Consider the following 18765-nt stretch of genomic DNA (forward strand, 5'->3'; position numbering starts at 1 on the left):
TACTAGAGGCTCTTGTAACAGATCGTCAAACATCCCCCCCCCAGAAACACCCTAATTTCTACTTCTAACATGCAATGTGTTGTCTTTACCATTTGTGTGGAAACAAAACACTATACACCTGTCTCCCACTTAATAACTTTAATTCCCCTTGAAAACCCTGCCGGGAGGGAAGGCTTTTCAATGGAAAAAAAATTGTTTTCATTAATTTTAATGGAAAAATGATATGTTTAACCTCAGTCCAAGATGCCTCCAGATTTTCACGGATACGAAATTGTCAAGTGAACATTGAAACTGAGTTTATATAAGTAATAATAGTTTCAAAGTAAATCAATGCCTTTTTTGGGTTCATAAAATTCAGTGCCATGAAGGTCCGCTGTCCCCACCAAAGGGACAGGTCACAGTTCTCCAGCTGCACATCCCATAAAGTCAGGGCGTGGAAAACACTGGGGGGTGAGCACAAGAATGCTTCCAGAGATGGATCAAAATGTTTGGGGGGGGGGGCGCCTGGGTGGCGCAGTCGGTTGAGCGTCCGACTTCAGCCAGGTCACGATCTCACGGTCCGTGAGTTCGAGCCCCGCGTCAGGCTCTGGGCTGATGGCTCAGAGCCTGGAGCCTGTTTCCGATTCTGTGTCTCCCTCTCTGCCCCTCCCCTGTTCATGCTCTGTCTCTCTCTGTCCCAAAAATAAAAATAAACGTGCAAAATGTTTGGGGTTCATCTCCTGTGCACACCTCAGATTTGTTCCATTGTCATGTTCTCTGCCTTAGAAAATAGTGTGTCCGGTAAATCGGTGAGTCAAATGTCGCTTTTGGGTTAGTCAGCTCGGGCCCCCGTGACAAAATACCACAGACAGGGCAGCTCAACAACAGAATCTTTTTTTCTGAGAGCCCTAGAATCTGGAAGTCCAAGACTGAGGTGTCTTGGTTTGTTTCTTCTGGGGCCTCTCCTCTTGCAGATGTCTGTCTTGCTGTATCTTCACACGGTCTTTCTTCTGTGTCTACATCCCTGGTGTCTCTCTATGTGTCTAGATTTCCTCTTATTATAAGGACACCAGTCCCATTGGATTGAGGCCCACCCTAACGGCCTAACGGATTAACTCAATCCCCTCTTTAAAGGCCCGTATCTTTAAATACAGTCACATTCTTGGGTACTAGGGATTGAGTATTCAACATGTGAATTGAAGGGGTGGGGACACACCATTGAGTGCATAACAGTTTCCTATTGCATATTTTGTTTGTGGGCTTGGGGGTGAAAATGTCAATGTACCCCCCCCCCCACACACACACACACGCAAACAAAGTTGTTGAACAAATGATACAACTTCACAAGAGCCATGATGGTAAAAATTGATTCACAGGATAGCTGTCACCAGATACAGGTCTATGTATGTATCTTCTTCGGAACGTGCGTAGACTGCATTGGGAGGAGTCCCAAAATGGTAACAGGTGCATCAAGAGTACAAGCTGGGTGGCTGGGGTCAGAGTCAGGAGGATTCACGATCTGCTCTGACGCATCGTGTGACTTTGGCTCCCCACGCGTGTGCTGATGTGTATTCTAACAAGGGCAGAAAATACGACTCGAACTCAGGGACTGACTTGACTCTGTAATCGCAGGCCCCCCGTCTGTCTCGTGCTGTGCTGTGTCCACAGGCCCTGCCGCGGAGTCGGGCACAGAGGAGGTGTCCAGTAAGGGGGTAGACAGAACGAATACGTGAACAGCTCCGTGAACTGCTCGCCCAGCGTTTGGACACAGGGACCCTGAACAATCCTCCCAGTGACCCTCTCTGTCTTTCCTCTTCGGTTTGCAGACGGCAGCAGAGGCCTCCGGGAGGGAACAAGCCCCAGCAGCATGGTGACCACCAGCCGACGGTCAGTGCCAAACACAACAGGGACCACCAGAAATCCTACCAGGGGGGCTCGGTGCCTCACCCCTCAGGGAGGCCCACTCATCACGGCTACAGCCAGAACCGGCGCTGGCACCACAGCAACATGAAGCACCCGCCAGGCGACAAGGGGGAGGCAGGCGCCCACCGCAATGCCAAAGAGACCGTGGCCGTGGAGAGCCCCAAACTTGAGGATGCCCTGGGGGACACCGGGCACGGCGGCCTCGAGCCCCCCCGCAGCCCTGATGCCCCAGCCTCAGTGGCTTCCGAGAGGCTGCCCCCACCGCAGCCGGGGGGTCCAGAGGCCGAGACAAAGCGTAAAGACAGTATTATTCCCGAGCGCATCGGGGAGCGGCCCAAAATTACCCTGCTCCAGTCTTCCAAAGACAGGCTGCGGCGAAGGCTGAAAGAAAAGGTACCGGTAAATGAATTTTCGTTGTTCTCTTGTACCAGGGAAGACATCGTGAGGTAGGCACTTTGGTAGGCAGGCTCGGGTTTGAGGCGGCCACCACTGCCTCGGGGACTGCTGGCCACCGGAGGACTGGCCCGTACGTGAACCCCCTCCGGCACATTCCGGCTCCTCACCTTCTGGTCCCCCAAGAGGCCGAGGTGGGCATTGGGCACCAGCCCGCAGCCTGGGAGGGAAAGGGAGGAAGAAGCATGTACCTGAGGGGGATGGGAAGCGTGCAGGGTAGGCTTGGTTCTTGCCTCCAGCATTTTCTGGGGTCCAACACTGCCCTGACAGTGCTAAAGGGCATTTGGGAAAGACTGGGAGCTTGTACGATAAGGACGGATGCTTCCCCCCAAGGTAAGCACCGGCCAGCTGTGGTCCCCGCCAGGGTCGAGAGCAAAGGTGAGTTGGGCAGAGTGCGAGCGGGTCTCGATTTTGCCATTCTCCTCCTTGATCCGCCAGCGGCCCAGGAGGCATCTAAGGGACAAAACTGAAGGAGGCCCTCAACCCCAGCCTCATACGGGTGCCGACTGTGCTCCGACACCAGCCCTGAGAGGAAGGGCCTTCGTAACTGTTGCCCCCACCCCCACCAGCCTCTCTTTCTTCACTGTATCCTGACCGTGGCCCCCAGAGCGTGGTTCGCTGATTCAAGGGGACGTGTCCCTGAGCCTCTAGCAAAGGGATAAGGCTATGTCAACGGCAGCATCGTGTCCACTGTGCTTACCCTGGCCCCCCTTCCCTGCCAGGGATGCAGGAAAGGTCACCTTGGAGAGGAACTGCTCCTGAGAAAGGCCGGCTGGCCCCCGGCCCTCCCCACAGAGTCCCCGTTGTGGGGCTTCTGTGGAGCTCGAAGCTCTGGGCTTCTCTCTGGCCTCTCACTGCTGCTTTCTTTCCTCCCCCTTTTGCCTGAAAGGCCAAGCCCAGGTCCACACTCGGTCAGGACAAGGCAGGTCAGACCCCTTCCCCAGCCAATGCCTGAAGCTGCACCTGTGTCCTCCACAGCCCTGAGCTCCCGCCCCGCTGCCCCCGGTGGGGGAAGCAGCTGTGAGGTCCAGAGGGAGAGCCTCCCTCATTTCCTTCCTTCCCAGAGGTGGGAGCCTGGAGACCAGGCCGGTGGCATGTAGTGACCAGCGTGGTGACAGTGCGTAGGGTCCTCCTAAAGACGTGCCGAGACACATTCCTCAAAGCCTGGCCACAGAGAGGGGATTACTCACTAAATTCCCTCCAGTCCTACTAAACGTAGCTGGTGCTTTAGGGTCCAGCAAACCACCTGTTGCTCCTCACTCTGCCTTTGGCTGGCTGGGTGACCTTGGACAAGTCCCCTAACCTCTCCGAGCCCCAGTTGACTCATCTGTAAAATGAGAGCAACACTGCATGCCTTGCAGACAGGCCATGGCAGGCATAAAGACCTCCTGGGTGGTTCTTATTTTATATAATGTCCGGGGGCCCAGATGGTGGGGCAGTGGGGTGGATAAGGAAGGGATTAGAACGGGTAAGATAGGTCCATAGCACCCATACACGGGTTTCGAGCACTCCCCTTAGGTGAGGCCTCCCGGATTCCCAGAGCAGGAGGACATTGGCTAAGGCCATAAGTAGGGCTCAGGGGAAGCTCGACATCATCCAGCCGCCGCATCTTCCCAGGAAGTAGACTGAGGCCCAGAGAGTGAAACCACTGCCCACAGCCGTACAGCTAGAGGCAGAAAGCAGGTTCGAGAACTCCGGTCTGTGCCTCCCGGCCTAGAGCTCTCCTGGTTGGGAATAGGAGGGCAAGCACGGGACCCCACTTTCTGTCCCTGACCCTGCCCTTCTTCCCTGATCTCCCATCCCAGTAGGTAGGGCAGTCACATTCTTGGCCACCCCTCCATTGTATTTGAATAAATACTTTTGAGACTATCAGATCTGTCCAGGCCCGGTCTGCGTGCAGTGAACCTTCTTAAAGGTGTAGAGTTAGCTGTCTGAAATTTCCTTCCTAGAAGTGCCCATCCATTCAGTGGCACACTGGAGGGCTCCCCGGGGTATAGCGTTTGTTACAGAAGGCCAGCACAGTCTCCACAGGACATAAAACCAGGGCCGTGTTTATCCGGATCTGGGAGCCTGGAAAGCAAGGTGGCCATTCCGTGGGCACCTTTTACCGATATAGCACACATTTTGAATACTTTCCTCCTTCCTGCCCTCGTTTTCTCTTTGACCCAGTTTTTTGTTTTGTTACCTTATTTCATCTTTTACAAGCCCCATTGGGTCATTCCTAGCTTGAGACCTTCGATGGGCACGTACACAAACAGAACCAATATATGTGGGAATCCTGGGTAAGAGCTAGAACTTGCAAGAAAGATCAGCCCCTAAGAGCCAAGAAAAAGGTCAGCAGAGGGCCTTGGTGGTTGGGGGTCCTAGGTGGAGGTCAGCATTCCCAGAGGGACCAGACCTCAGGTTCATGAAGGTAGGGCTGGGTCCTTGCTGGGGGCAGCAGGCCTCCCTCCACTGGCCACCCCCAGTGGTATCCTCGGCTCCACTGAGGCACGACTCAGTTTGTCTCCCACGCCCCCAGGACGAAGTGGCCGTGGAGACCACCAACCCTCAGCAGAACAAGATGGACAAGTTGATTGAGATCCTCAACAGCATGCGGAACAACAGCAGTGACGTGGATGCCAAGCTCACCACCTTCATGGAGGAGGCCCAGAACTCGACCAACTCCGAGGAGATGCTGGGAGAGATCGTCCGGACCATCTACCAGAAGGCCGTGTCCGACCGCAGCTTCGCCTTTACGGCCGCAAAGCTCTGCGACAAGATGGCACTCTTCATGGTGGAGGGGACCAAGTTCCGGAGCCTGCTCCTCAACATGCTTCAGGTAACCGGACACCGACAGCTGAGCCTCCCCTCCCCCGCCCCGCCGCGCCCGCCAGTGGGTTATTACTAGAGAGAAGGCTGCAGATTCTGACCACAGTTGAACTTTTCCCAAGTTCCACCCTTGCCCGATTAATTATAGAAAATAAAAAGGCACTTGAGGGGCACGGGATGAGTGGCCGGATTTGCGTGTGTTTGTGTGAGTGATCCATGGTTACAATGGACCAATATAATTTTATAGGTGTTTCGTGTTTAACCAGCCTTTCCCTCTTTCTATTTCCACGATAAGAGAGCTGATCCTTGCTCCTCACCAGCGTCTGTGCTTTGACCTCTCCGCGTCCGAGCAGACGTGAACCGGGTGTAGACTTCACCTTTCCTCCTCCCGCCCCGGACCACCAGGCCCTGGTGGTGGTGTGGCTGGAGCTGAGCAGAAGGTGCAAAGGCTTTGAGCAGGAGAGGTGTGATCTTCTTGCCGATACACTGGGCTTCCTGAAACCACTCTTAGGGCAAAAGGGAAGTGTGGCGACCTAAGACTATCTTGTTCCTCGGTGCCTTCTGGCTCAAAATCCCTCCTCCCCCCGCTTTTCGCTTCTTCCTCCATGGGTTCCCCGCATCCAGTGCTGGTTTCGTGACCGTGAGCGTGTAGTGTCGGTAAGGGTGTGGGTGCGCAGACTAAGGCCAGCGCCGTTCCGTCCCACGAGCCAGGGGCCGATCCCTGCCCTTCTGTCACGGGTGGTGGCAGGTAAACTGGTGGCATCAGAGGAGAGGTAGCAGGTGGCCCGGCATGGCCACCATGGCTGGGGCCTCTTGGCTGGAGAAAAGTCTTCTGTAGTGTGCCTTTGTACCTTAGGCTAGTTGAGATGTGAATTGAGTTTCCAGCCCAGGTGAGGTGAGACTAGAGCCTGGCGGTTCGGAAAACAGGGGTGCAGAGCGGACAGAGACCAACTGCGGGTCTGTCTGAACAAGGGCGACCGTGTGACAAGTCATCCAAACTACAACCGTCCTGAGAGTCGCGAGGGCTCTGTTTGTAATTACGCCCAGACACCAGGCGTAAACCAAGGCATGTGGTCGCCTTGGTCTTAACCACCTGGTTCGAAGTCTAAGGTCTCTTCCTAAAAAACAGGGAGGAGGGAGCCCCCTCCCCCCCACATGCTGCCCACAGGGCTCCATCCCCGCCCTCCTCCCCTCTTCCTGGGGAGAGCCTGCTCACTGCAACCCGAGCCCTCGCTGGCCAGCCTGGCCTGCTTCTTTCCAGCTCCGGGCCCCGATCAGGTTCCCATTCCTGGATCGCCCACGCTCCCCTGGTGACGAATTCCCGCATTACCTGAGGGATTTGCACATCGGGCATGTTCCTCACGGGCCGGAATGTCCTGGGAGAGTGTGGAGGGTGACGGCCGGGAGCGGCCTGTCTGCCACGTCCTGCCAAGCATGGGGGAGTCAGGGCCGGGATCGGCCATTCGCCTTGGATTTAGATCTTTTTCCGAGAAGGGCCAGGATAGGACAAGACTTCTAGACAACGGCTGCCAGCTCCAAGTAACCTAGCCAGAACCAGTGGCGGACAGACATACAGGGCGTGCAGACGAGACGCACCCAGCTGGGAAGGGCAGCTGGCCGCAGGGGCCGCCCAGGATCCTGCCCGGGTCAGGCATTTCTTCCAATGACCTGTGGTTAAAGCAGCCTTGCCCACGGTGTCCGGCAGGGCATCAATCCTGGGAAATGCTCAACCACAGAAGGGGCTCCGTGGCGCGCCCGCCTCTCCGTCAGCCACAAAGTGGGCTGGCTCAGCACAGCAGGAAGGGAACCTGTTTGGCCGCACTGAACTCCACAGAGTCTCCTTTGCATCCCCCAGCTAATAACTTCTTCTGGAATTAGTATGCCGAGAGGCCTGGTTTGGCAAACACGAGCTCAGGGCAAGAACGCTAACCTGAAAGCCGGGAAACAGGGCTTTCCGACCTGATTCAGGGGTCATCAGCTGGAACTGGACCTCTGCGGCTCCCGCTGGGACGTGCGTGGCTTGGCTGCTTGACGCCCATCAGGGGACCTTACGGTTTTGTGCTGCCAGCGATGAGGCGGGGGCCTTGAGGAGGGGCACGAGGGGCCCCACGCAAGCCTCCTCCTCCCTCACTTTCCCTGGGCCCTTCCACTGCAGGAAACAGTCTCGGGTGCCCCTAGTCCTCAGAAACCTGCCCACCCCCTAGTGTGCCTCAAGGACAGGTACGTCATGTGCTTTGGGAGACAGCCCTACTGATGCCATCTTGTCCCTGGAGCAGAGGAGGGCTCTCAGCCCCACATCTGCCACTTGCCTGGGTAGAGCACTTGTGGATTAGGTATTTAGAAACCTAAATGTCCCCCGTTGGCCCCCACTCACCCCGTCTTCACCACCCGCAGCCCCAGCTTTTGCGTAAGCTAAGGAGAGAACCCCTCGAAGGGCTTGAGCCAGACGCTCACTTTCAAGGCCCTTCAGGCTCCCATGGAGGGCAGACTGGATGTACGCGTGTGCCGCTGCCCCGAGCTCCTGACGGATCAACTCCCTAACTGCGAGGCCCAGAGGAAACCACCCCCCATGGGTCTGATTGGGCCTCCTCGGGCCCTGCTGCTTCTCCCAGCCGCTGAGGAGGGGACAGATTGAAGTCAGCTTTCCAGGCAGCATGATTGATTCATGGCCATTCATCACCCCAGACTCACAAGGTACAAGAAAAGAGGGAAGTAGGCATGGGTCATCAAACCCCACTTTCCTTCTTAAGGCCCACAGGGGTGTCTTTTTTTACTTGCCTTCGTTTTGTGGCAAACCTGATTTGTATCCCCTGGCAGACAGCCCCAGCCCGGCCCCCAGAGCTCTCCCCTTCCCTCTCTCCCTCTGTGGTTCACTCTCCACTCCATCCTCTTACAGCTCACCAGGTCTCCAGCCAGCCCCCTTCCGTGGCCTCTGAGATGCCCCACCCCGTCCCCCGCTGTGGTCAGTTAGGTGGCTTCCTCCACGTCAGAGGCCCGGCTTAGTGATGCTGGCCGCAATGTGCCAGGGGTATGAAGCGCCCTGTGAACTCAGCTCTCGGCATTGGCTTCGGGTGTGCTCCTTTTTGCTGCCTCAGGTTTCAGCAGCGGGAGCTGGCGGCATAGGGGGAGGGGCGTGCTCTGACGTAGAGGGTGCTGTGCAGAGGTGGGAGAGCTGCCCCCCAAGCTGGGGTGCAGACCCCATGGAGCGTAACTGGGGCCAGGCGGAGGTCAAAGGACCTTCCACCCTTCCCAGCCAGACTCAGCATCGTCAGCTCCAGGAACCCAGAACACTGCCCTCATGAGCCATGATGATGCCAGGGACCCTAGGGTTTCAGTAGACCCCCTGTCACCAGTCCCACAGCCCAGAAATGGTCCCCAATTTTTACATCAAAACCGAGTCTTTTTGCCTTAAACGTGGTCCTTTCCCTAGTGTTCTTGTAAATAAAATTCTACTTATTATAATAACAGACATTTCTTAAATGCATCAGATCAGTGCCTCTCATCAGAGCAGCGCTTCTCAAACTTGAACGTGCTTTTGAATCACACAGGATTTCATTTAAATGCAGATTCTGGTTTGGAAGCTCTGAGTGCAGCCCGAGGGTTTGCAGATCCAACACCCTGGGTGCTGGTGGCCCAGAGACCTCACACTCTGAGTAGCAAGGCATTGTATCGGATGACTGATGGTTTGTTGGTGATGGCTCAGTGTCACAAATAGGCCAACTGAGGCACAGTCTTTTATCGGTGTGATCGTGAAATGTGGGAATCTGGCCTGGCAATGGTGAGTTTCAGCCATCAGATTTTCGTTAGGCCAGTGGTTCTCGGCCTAGCTGCCGGTGAGAATCCTATGGAGAGGAGCTTGTAAGATACACTGTTGCAGGCGTCCTGCCCCAGACCAGGTGAATTCCATTCTCCAGGGACAGGCTGGCCTTCCTTTTGGAAGAACTCCCCCGTGATTCTGCTGTGTAGCTGGCTGAGCACCACTGTCAGGAAGACACTTCAGAGATGCCCTGACTGTGCCACTGTTGTCACTTACGAACCAGCTGGCCCTGCCTGTCATCCCGTGAGCCAGTCGAGAAATTTGTACCAGGTACTGGACTCTTTGCTGAGTAATGTGGAAAGACGCGGAGCTCGAGCTGGTGGGAGAACACCAAAGCAGGAGACGGGGCAGCTGAGACAGTCCCTTCACCTTGCCTGGCCTCGGGTTCCCCTCCGGGCAGTGAGGAAGCTGTTCTGGGTCATCCCGGGGGCCCTTTCTTATACTCCTCTCCCCCGTTCTGGGGTTCCTCCTGGAGCACCTCCACACTAACCAAGTCATCCCGGTGGGAGCCCAGAGCTGCCTCTCCTCGCCACTGGCCCTACTTCTCTCTGTCCTCAGATTGTCTCCCCACGTCCTTTTTCTTTTTCTTGGCCTCCGACGTTTGTCAGGGCAGTGATCGTATGTTCCAGGAGAAGGACCTCACTCTCAGCCCACGTTGTCGGGAGTGGGCCAGACGCCGGGCCACCCAGTAAAGCTGGGAAGTCAATTTGTTTCATTGCCCAGCCCGCCTCACTCCCCCTCTCCCACCCAGCCCCTGACTTCGTGTTTGTGGGGTTCCACACCCACTAGAGTGTGTGCGCGGATGCTTTCTGACTTCCGGGAGAATATGGGTTGCCCAGGACCCCTGGGTTATGGAAGTCACCAAAACTCGCCTTGACCGTCACCAGGGAATAGTGGAATGATAATAGGGCGGAGGGGTGGCGGGGGAGGCTCCAGCTTCACCCAGGGAAGAATGAGCATGCCTCTTTTATGGGACCTTTGGAATGAGAGGAATTGGAGGCCTGAGCCCCCTCCACCCGGCACTGCCCTGTCACCACCCCAAGCCTTCCACTTGGGCTCAGGGAGTGCTCCTTCTCCGAGATATGCCTGGGTAGTACAAGTTCAAGCCCTCCTCTGTTGAAATGTGTGTGCCCTGTTTAGCCAAGAGGTGTCTGCATCTGAGCTATGCAGAGCGAAGTATTATTAGAGCAGGCATCAGTGTGTCTGTAATTGACCCCAGCTCTCCCTAGCAACCGTTGCCAACAACACATCTAACAGAAGGATGCGATACCTTTTTTGAAAAAAAAAAAAAAAAAAAAAAAAAACTCATCCCAACTCAAGTCGTAAACACAGCGGGGCTGTTGTGAAAAAATGCCAACTCGGAATCTGGCATGTGACCAGATTTCAAAATAAATTGCTCTCCACCCGCACCTTCTATAAGATTGTCTTTTAAAAAGCTGGCCTCAAGCTAGAGAGCAGATAAACCCTTGTGTTTCAGGCGAGGTCACCAGTAAGCACTGTGTTTGGAGCTTTTGAAACACGGAAACTCCACTGAGTGGTGCCTGGGGGCTGCACGGGGCTTCCACGGGGTCTCTGGGAGTGGCTTCAACTGTGGGTTTAGGCCCAGAAGATACACTCAAGACTCCCTGGTCTGGCTGCTCTATCAGTAAGTCAGAACATAATATGCATCTTCAGGGTTTGAGTGACACATACACCCTATTCCTGCCCCGTTTCTCTCAAACTCTGCCCCCTGTCTTGGTCCCACAGTTGCTGGCTTGGGGCCAGCACTGGCACTGGGCCATCCCTCTAACTCCACTCATCAGAGAGAACCTCCTTCTCTCCTGGTTATCTCAAGGTTTGGGAAAATGAAACTTGTTCCTCTCCACTTGGAGCCTCGAGTTCCTAACTCCCATCTTTTACAGGGGGGAGGGAAGAGAGGAGCTAACACTGATTCCTGGGGTTGTAACCAGTTCTAAATGTAAGCTGCTCAAGAGCAGAAGTCCTGGCTGAGTTAGCATTGGTCCCCAGCTCCTGGCCTCATGACTTGGACGTAGTAGGTGCTTGGGAAATGCTCGTAGGGGAAAGACGGAGCCCTCAGTATTAGGGCCCAGTGCTCCCTGGTGTATGATGAGCTTCTCCACTCCTGAGCACCTTGTGAGTGAATGCCAAGACTCTCTCCGAGCCGGGTTCCGGGGCGGGAATCTTTCCCCATGTTCACAGATGAGAAAAGTGTCTCAGGAAAGCTACGAGCTTTACCCAAAGTCATAGGGCTGAATGAGAGCCACCAGCCCGCCACCCTGGCTCCCATGCCACTGCCCAGATAAGGTGTAAGGACCAGAAAGTTGGGAAAATCAGGAATCTGTCTCATGAAGCTATCCGTGGGGATTCCAAAATCCACCCTTCTGGAATAATCCCACTGCCTTTCCAGCAAGCAGTCTCGGAGTCTGAGCTTTCTGGGCCACTGGAGGGCTGGGGGTGTCTGAGGAAACACCTTTACATCGCCATTTGCTTTATCCAGATGAACCACACAGCTGCTATTCCTGAGGTGAGGCCCGGTTCCCCCCTCTTGAACCCTCTCTCTCTGCTTAGACCTCCCTTACTTCTGCATGCCCACCGCTGAGCCGACGTGCACTCCAGGCATGTAAACTAATTTTACTGTTGGCCCAAGCCAGGCATACCCAGGGATAGAAGCACATTGTTCTGTGCATTCCAGAGCTTGAGCAAAGCCCTGGGCTGTACCCACCCCGAGTTCCCCTCCACTGGTTGCTAGAAATCAAGAGGGGATAAAGCAAAGGGCTCACAGGCAAACGCAGGCAGCTTTCCCTGTGGGCAGATTGTAGATGGTGTTTGCACAGACCCACATAAGGTCTTTTTCTCTTGCTGGTGTCAGCAAGTCATTCTGCCCATGCTGGAGTCCTTGCCCGGTGAGGGCCATGCAGAGTCGGCACGCGCATTCCCCCCAAATGGTGGGCACCAGGCAAGCCTGCCTCGCATGTCACGGGAGACCCCAGGACCTTGACCTTCTGCAAAGGAGGCTGCAGCCGGCACAGCTACCCCACCAGGGAGAGCCGGTGCTTGGCTGATACCAAAGGTCCAGTCCACCCTACCGGAACCAGAGACAGCTACTTGTTGCCCACGCTTGCTCTGGAATGAGCAGATCGTACCTTCTTTCTGGCAGCCCTCGTTTCTTCCTCTCAACAGACACGTAACGAAGCCTTTGCTGGCTACCTTCCACAATGGCAGAGTCCGTATATGGGCCGTCTCTGCTAACCTGCCCACCCCTCTGGTCCTCTTCTCCCACTTGGTGCGGGTGAGGGTAGTGTCCAAAGCCTGAGTGTCTTTTTTCGAGGCTCCAGCTGCCTCTGACTGTTCAACATGGTGTGGGGTGGAGGGGAAGCAGGAGGTGGCTTCCAAAAGTGCTGAATCTAAGGCCCCGTCTGGAACTTTGGAATACTGAGTGGGACAGAAGCTGCCTGTAATTTTGACAGGAAGAAAAAAAGCAGTTTGAATTTTTAATTGGAACATAAGCAGAGAGAAGAAAGTGATCATTGACCCTCAGTAAGTCCCAGAAGGAGCCCAGAACAGCGGCTTGCCCATTACGGTTTTCTTGTTGGAGGCTGTGTCCCCTGGTGCCTTGGGAGCAAAGACTGTGTCCTTGTCATCCTTGTGTTTCCCACCCCCCACCCCCCCCGCAACTACCGTGCCGTCCCATAGCAGGTACTCAGCAAGCATCAGATGGTTGGTTCAGGAGTTCAGCCTAGCGGGGACAAAGGAACATTGGTGGCAACAGAAGGGAATAGTTCAGTGTCCTGCTCCCGCCCATCTCTGGGCCAGGGGAACTTTACCCGAGTCAGGGATTATTTCACCATCACCTGTGTTTCTTGCCAGGCCGTGTCCTCCTCCCTGCACAGCCTCACCCCCACCCCCGGCTTCATTTTCCCGGCTAAATCCCCTCATAGAACTTGGCTGGGCGCTTCCCCGTCTGAGGCTGCCATGCCGAGGCAGGCCCTGCCGATAAGTGGGTTATCGGAGAAGGCCAGCTCGGGTGTCCTGGGCCCCAGAGGGTCACCCCTGGCTGGCTGGCGGCTCACCCCCAGCACCTCCTCCTTCCCCCTTCCCAGAGCCAGGCCAGCAGGAGACAGCAGATCCTCCCCGCAACTCAGCGAGCGCCCGGCCCCCAGCCGCCGCTGGGAATCTGAGCTATGCTAAGCCGCTCCAGATCACGGCATCGCTGCCCTGCCCAGGCACGGCCGGCCCAGACAGGGCGCCTCTACCTGCCGTGGCCGCCTCTGGAAAGCTGGCACTGCCTGGGCCGATGGAAAAAATCTCCCTGCAGGTTATGTAACTGCTCACCACCCTTTCCCTGGCTCCCCAGGGAGGCTCCCCAGCCACCACCAAAGAAGAGGGGCCCTCCCCAAGGCAGGGAGGGGATGGCGGCCGAAGGTCATTCTTTCAAAGAGAAGTAAATAGTCTTGAGGGATTGTCTAAGCTCCTCCTCAAGGAGTCCCCAGGACTGCTGTTCCCTATGGCTTGCAGAGCTCAAAGGCCCACCCCAGCCGCATGGCCTAGCAGGGTGAGGAAGGCTTGCCAAGGGAGCTGGGCTCCGCAGGAGGGGCTGAGAAGCAGAGAGGGAAGGAGGGTTTTATGGTTGGCTTGTTTGGTTTGGATTGGTTGGTTGTTTTTGTTTTTTTTTTCATTTGGCCTTGTTTTCTTGTGATAAAGTATATGCAACATATAATGTACCATTTGGGCCATGTTTTAAGTGCACAACTGAGTGGCACCAAGCACAGCCAGAAGGTTGCACAGCCACGCCCACCATCCACCCCCAGAACCTCTCATCATCCCAAACAGAAGCCCTGTGGCCACCAGGCAGTAACCCCCCGGCCCCCCAGCCCCCTCACCTTCTATCAACATGGCTCTCGTGCTCTTACACACATCCCACAGAAGTGGGATCATAAAATAGCCGTCCCTCTGTGTCTGGCTTATTACACTTAGCAAAACGGTTTCGAGGTTCATCTACGCAGGAGCATGTGTCAGAACTTCCTTCCTTGTCCCAGGCGAATAATATTCCATGGGTGTGGTTACACCACGTTCTGTTTATCCATTTATCTGTTTATCGGTGGGCACTGGGGTTGTTTCCTCTTCTGGCTTTCGTGAGTAGCACCATCATGAATGTGTACGTACAAGTATCTGTTTGGCCCCTTCTTTCAATCTTTTGGAAAATATACCTAGAAGTAGAATTGCTGAATCAGGTGGAAATTCTACTTTTAACTTTTTAGGAACTGCCAAACTGTTTTCTGGGAGGTTCGTTTTTGATGGGGGAAATATAATGAGTGAAGACCCAAAGAAATGGTGCAGGTGAGGGACAGTGGGGAGACTGGCCTGCAGTCAAGGTGTAAGTGGAGAGCTGGAAGAAGTCCATAAGGTGGAACAAAAGGGTTTGGACTTTATGAAGAAGGACCAGCGAGCCCTTGTTGGTTCTTGAGCTGTAGCATGCCCAGGTTATCTAAAAATCACAGAACAGGGGCGCCTGGGTAGCTCAGTCGGTTAAGCGACCGACTCTTGATTTGGGCTCAGGTCTTGTTCTCATGGTTCGTGGGTTCGAGTCCCACATCAGGCTCTGTGTTGATAGTGTGGAGCCTGCTTCAGAGTCTCCCTCCCTCTCTCTCTGCCCCTCCCCCGCTCATTCCCCCCCCCTCTCTCTCCCCCACTGTCTCTCTCTCTCTCAAAAATAAATAAATAAACATGTAAAAAAATTATTTTTTAATCCCAGAGCAGCATGGACCTGAAGGCAGGACCTATAGAGTACCCACCCAACCCATTCATCCTGTAGATGCGAGACCGGAGGCCCAGGAAGGTTAACAGAAGCCGTGCTTTGGGAAGACGCGTGTGATGGGTTATAAGATGTTACGCTTGGAAATCTCTTACATTAGAGAACCAGGGGTTTTAGGTGGTGGCCACAGTCATCTCTTTGTAAAGAGAGCGCACGCAGATTGGAGCCCGCCCCTCAGAGATCTAAGCTGCGGGGGGCAACGCCTCGTTCCCCCGCCCTCCCCCCGGAGCCCGCTCCCCAGCCCTTGGTGCATGGAATCCTCGCATTCCAGCCACACCCCCCCTCCACAATCCAGAGGCTGGAAGCTGGGGTTGCCTGCCGCGGGGCCAGCGGGCCAGCATGGGAGATGTACCATTCTTCCTCTGCTCTCCATCCTTCTCAAGTGCCAAGAGCTTCAAGAGCAAGGAGTCAGTAGAGAATCTTTAAACTGAGGCCCCCATATGAACAGGCTTCCTAGCCAAGGGCACGTGACCTCTGTTCCAGTGGGGGCACGGAGCACGTAGGCACCTGCCGAGAGAATGAACAGGACTCTGTCCAGTCTGTCCCCACCCTTGCCCACCCCACCCCCGCGCCCTTCCCATGCTGCTCCCGCACATCTCCCCTCCCCACTCCTTCCCCTGTCCCTGCGTGCACGGGCTGTGTTCTGGATGCCTGGTGTGGGTGAGGGTGACTTATCAAGTTAGGAGTTGGGGGCACAGAAAAAGGACGACAGGACAGTGATGTAAATGGCCAGCAAGGGTGTCACACTTGATTTGAACTCGCTGCTTTCAGGGCAGCTGGCTTGCATCTCCCTAGACAGATAAGAGGTCCCTGTAAGTGGACAGAAGTCTTCCCAGCTCCCCTCCAGATGGCCGCTGAGCAATCACCGGGCATCTCGGGATACAGAGTGCAATGCAAGGAAGCAGGTGGGGGGGTTTCTGTGCCTCCATTGCTTCTGGGCCAAGGGGCATCGTGAGAACAATGCAAAACAATGAGAGGCCCCGTTGCTAGTTTCTTCTAGACTTTTCCCCATTTGGTGCATCTCTGTCCAGAAGACATGGTGACCCTCAATCATGAAACAGAGGCTGGATGGTGTGGCCCCTCAAGGTCACCTTCCAGCATAGGAACTCTGGGGGCAGCCTCAGAACCATCAACCCAGGAAGTGCATCCTTCACTCGGGAAGTGAACCCAAAGTTCAGAATCAGGGCTCCCTGTGCCCTGAGTCTCCATCCCTACGGCCTCATGCCTGGAGTTGAGTCTCCAGGGAGAAACAGTCCCAGCCCCTTCCTGGCCCCACCTCAACCCCAGTTACAGCCAACAGTGCCAGGAAGAGGGTGGGCTGCCCCTTTAGGGGAGCAACTTACGCCTTTGGTAAGATACTAGTACACACAGGGCAGTCATCTCTGATACGTGGAGACAGACATGCTCGGTCAAGAGCAGTCCCCTCCTGGGGTGGCCACCCAGCCCTGGGGGAAGCCCCTTGCCTCCCAGATCAACCTACTGTTGACAGTCCCAGCTACGACTAACCAGGTTCCAGAGAGGTTGCGACACCATGTATGTACGTATGCCTGGATCATTTGCATCCGGACCGATGAAGCAGAGAGGACCCAAGAGCCACCACACTACCGTGTAGGGCCCAGATGGGCCTCTGAACAGGGGCGATACCCAAGTGGGGGTAGCATAGGTGGGATTTGGGGCTGGCTGGACTCCATCGAAAGCTTCTGGATATACCTGTAATCAGAATAAGCCTATTCTTGAGCAGCTGCATATAAATCAGAGCTCCACATGTTGGACTCACCCTTGCCACCGACCCCCAGAGACGGTAGTTATTCCATTACTCTGGGTGTTGAAAACGTCTGACGAAAGGAATAGTGTCTCTAATGCAGCACAGAAGCAGAGTCACCTGGAACTCAGCCTGCAGGCCACAGAGACTCCCTCTGGATGACTTCCTGCCTTGTGGCATAAGAAACCATTGATGAAGCCCAGAGTCCAACCCCCACCCGGTCTAACATCTCACCCTGGCTCTGGTACCGCTCAGCTGGCGACTTTGGGCCCATCTCACACGCCAGCCACCCTCCCCTTAGTCTTCATTAAATGGGTAATAAAACCTGTGTCCTGCACCTGCTTACCCCACAGACATAATCATGGTTAAAATCTATTGGAACACGGATCATTTTGTCTGTGGCTCTTAAGCCACTTAAGCCTCTGAAGGCTCTTCCTCCAAGAGGAACTTCTGAATTTCATAAAATCATGTTTCTCTTTTTGCATTCTTTTTTCTTTCTATTATTATTCATCGAGTTTCCTAGGAGAGGCCCCACACAGACCTTCTACAAGCCTAGGGGCCACCGACTCACGCTAGGACTTGGGATTCAGCGATGGCACTGTGGATAACCCAGGGATCCAGCAGCAAGAAAAGCCCTCACGGGGACCCCGGGGCTGGCATTGTGTCCCTGCTGGGTGCCCCATGCTCAGCACTATTAAACCCCAGCAAAGCAGGGGCCACTGGCCTCTACCACGTATTTAGAAATCTGCTGGAGGGGCAAGGCCAGCTCAACTGGAGAGAAGTTTAGATGAAGTCAGAGGAGGGGGCAAGGCTTTTACGTGCTAGCACCTAGGGAAGACTTCCTGGAGGAGGGGGCATGAAAAAAAGAGGCAGGATTTGGAGAGCCCGAGGGAAACGTGGAAGAAGCCAGAGCAAATGCTTGTAGATGAGAGGAGCCGGGGGGGGGGGGGGGGGGGGGGGGGAGGCGGGCCACAGTTGTGTAGGATGAGGTGCGTGTTGCCCTGCGAGCCTGGCAAGGGTGTCTGGATAGCGCTGGGGGCTCCCCCAGTGTCAGCAAGCCCCGGTGTGAGGCTGCCCAGCCAGGCCGTGACCCCAGGCCACAGTAACCACACTGGCCCTTTCATTTGCTGGCACTTGCTTTTTGCCTTCGCAGGCCAAGACGGTTTTAACCCAGAACTAAAACTTCTCCTTTAAGAGCAACGAGTCCCTGCCAACCTCGGGCCTCAATCCATCTTGGGCAAGAGGCAGGGAGGACCACTGCCTCTGGGGCCCAGGCCAGCCTGCTGGGGAGGCTCCGGACGCCTGGGTGTCACTGAGACGGATAGTCTGGGGCCTGGCAGTCAGGGGCAGGGTCCCAGGTGCCTATCTTGTGTGGCTCACTCAGCCCCTCTCTGTGGATCAGCTGCCCCCGAGGGCAGCCTGTAGGTGGGTGCCCTCGCGCTTATCTACACACAGACGTGCAGCGTCATGCTATCTTATTGTCCCCTCCTCCTGCAGCAGCCACTTAGCCCACAGGGAGGGAGCAGGCTGTGCATGAGGCCACGGGGCCAGGCAGTGTCACAAAGCCTACCCATTCTTATCTCCCCCTCCTCTGCAGGAGCCCCTACTCCTCCTCCCCCAGCACATATTTTCTGGCCTGCCTCAAGGGTTAGGGCAGGAGACAGAAGTCTGAAGCCAGCATCTGGCCTAGCTCCACCCGCTGTGGACCTCGGTGTCCTCATGTGGTCTGGGGGTTGGCTTCCCCGCTGTGCAGCAGGGCTCATGGTTCCTTCTGTCTGGCTCTCTCAGCCCCTCGGGCGCCTTGGGCTTGTGAAGGGTGAGTGGGGGTCCAGGACCGAGGAGAGCCTAGAAAATATTTGGGAGACACCTAGGGGCGGGAAGAAAAGCTGGGGCACTGCTCTGTAGGGGACTTACAGGTGTGGTTATAGGAGACCCCCCCCCCGCCCCCCACTGGCTGCAGCGTGCTCAGCTCTAGCCCCTGCCCTGCATTTCTCTAGCTGGGTGACCTCAGGCCAGTCCTCTCACCCTTCTGGTGGCTTCCTCACCTGTAAAATAAGGGGGTCAGAAGGGCGATTTCCAAGTCTGTGTCTCTGTGTCTGTTATTCTAAAGCAGACATGCCGGCCCCATATGGAGTGCCTGTTAATTGCCCGCTGCCGACTGATTGGTCAGTGGGTTGACCAGAGTGAAGAGCGGACCCCATGTCACCC

General features: G+C 55.5%; 1 protein-coding gene across 18 annotated transcripts in view; it reads left to right on the top strand.

Annotated features, from left to right (window-relative positions):
• CTIF (cap binding complex dependent translation initiation factor) overlaps positions 1–18765 on the top strand; it is a 297589-nt gene that overhangs the window by 203046 nt on the left and 75778 nt on the right. For 9 of the 18 annotated variants that reach the window (XM_045457976.1, XM_045457985.1, XM_045457972.1 and 6 more), the window contains 2 exons: positions 1806–2295; positions 4877–5176. In XM_045457976.1, the coding sequence (XP_045313932.1) occupies positions 1806–2295; positions 4877–5176 (790 nt within the window). Of the gene's footprint in view, positions 1–1805; positions 2302–4876; positions 5177–9615; positions 11842–18765 lie in introns of those variants that run through there. The other 9 variants (XM_045457969.1, XM_045457984.1, XM_045457982.1 and 6 more) reach the window with 2 other exon arrangements.

The sequence above is a fragment of the Leopardus geoffroyi genome, chromosome D3, assembly GCF_018350155.1.
Source record: "Leopardus geoffroyi isolate Oge1 chromosome D3, O.geoffroyi_Oge1_pat1.0, whole genome shotgun sequence".
In the NCBI taxonomy this organism is placed as follows: domain Eukaryota; kingdom Metazoa; phylum Chordata; class Mammalia; order Carnivora; family Felidae; genus Leopardus; species Leopardus geoffroyi.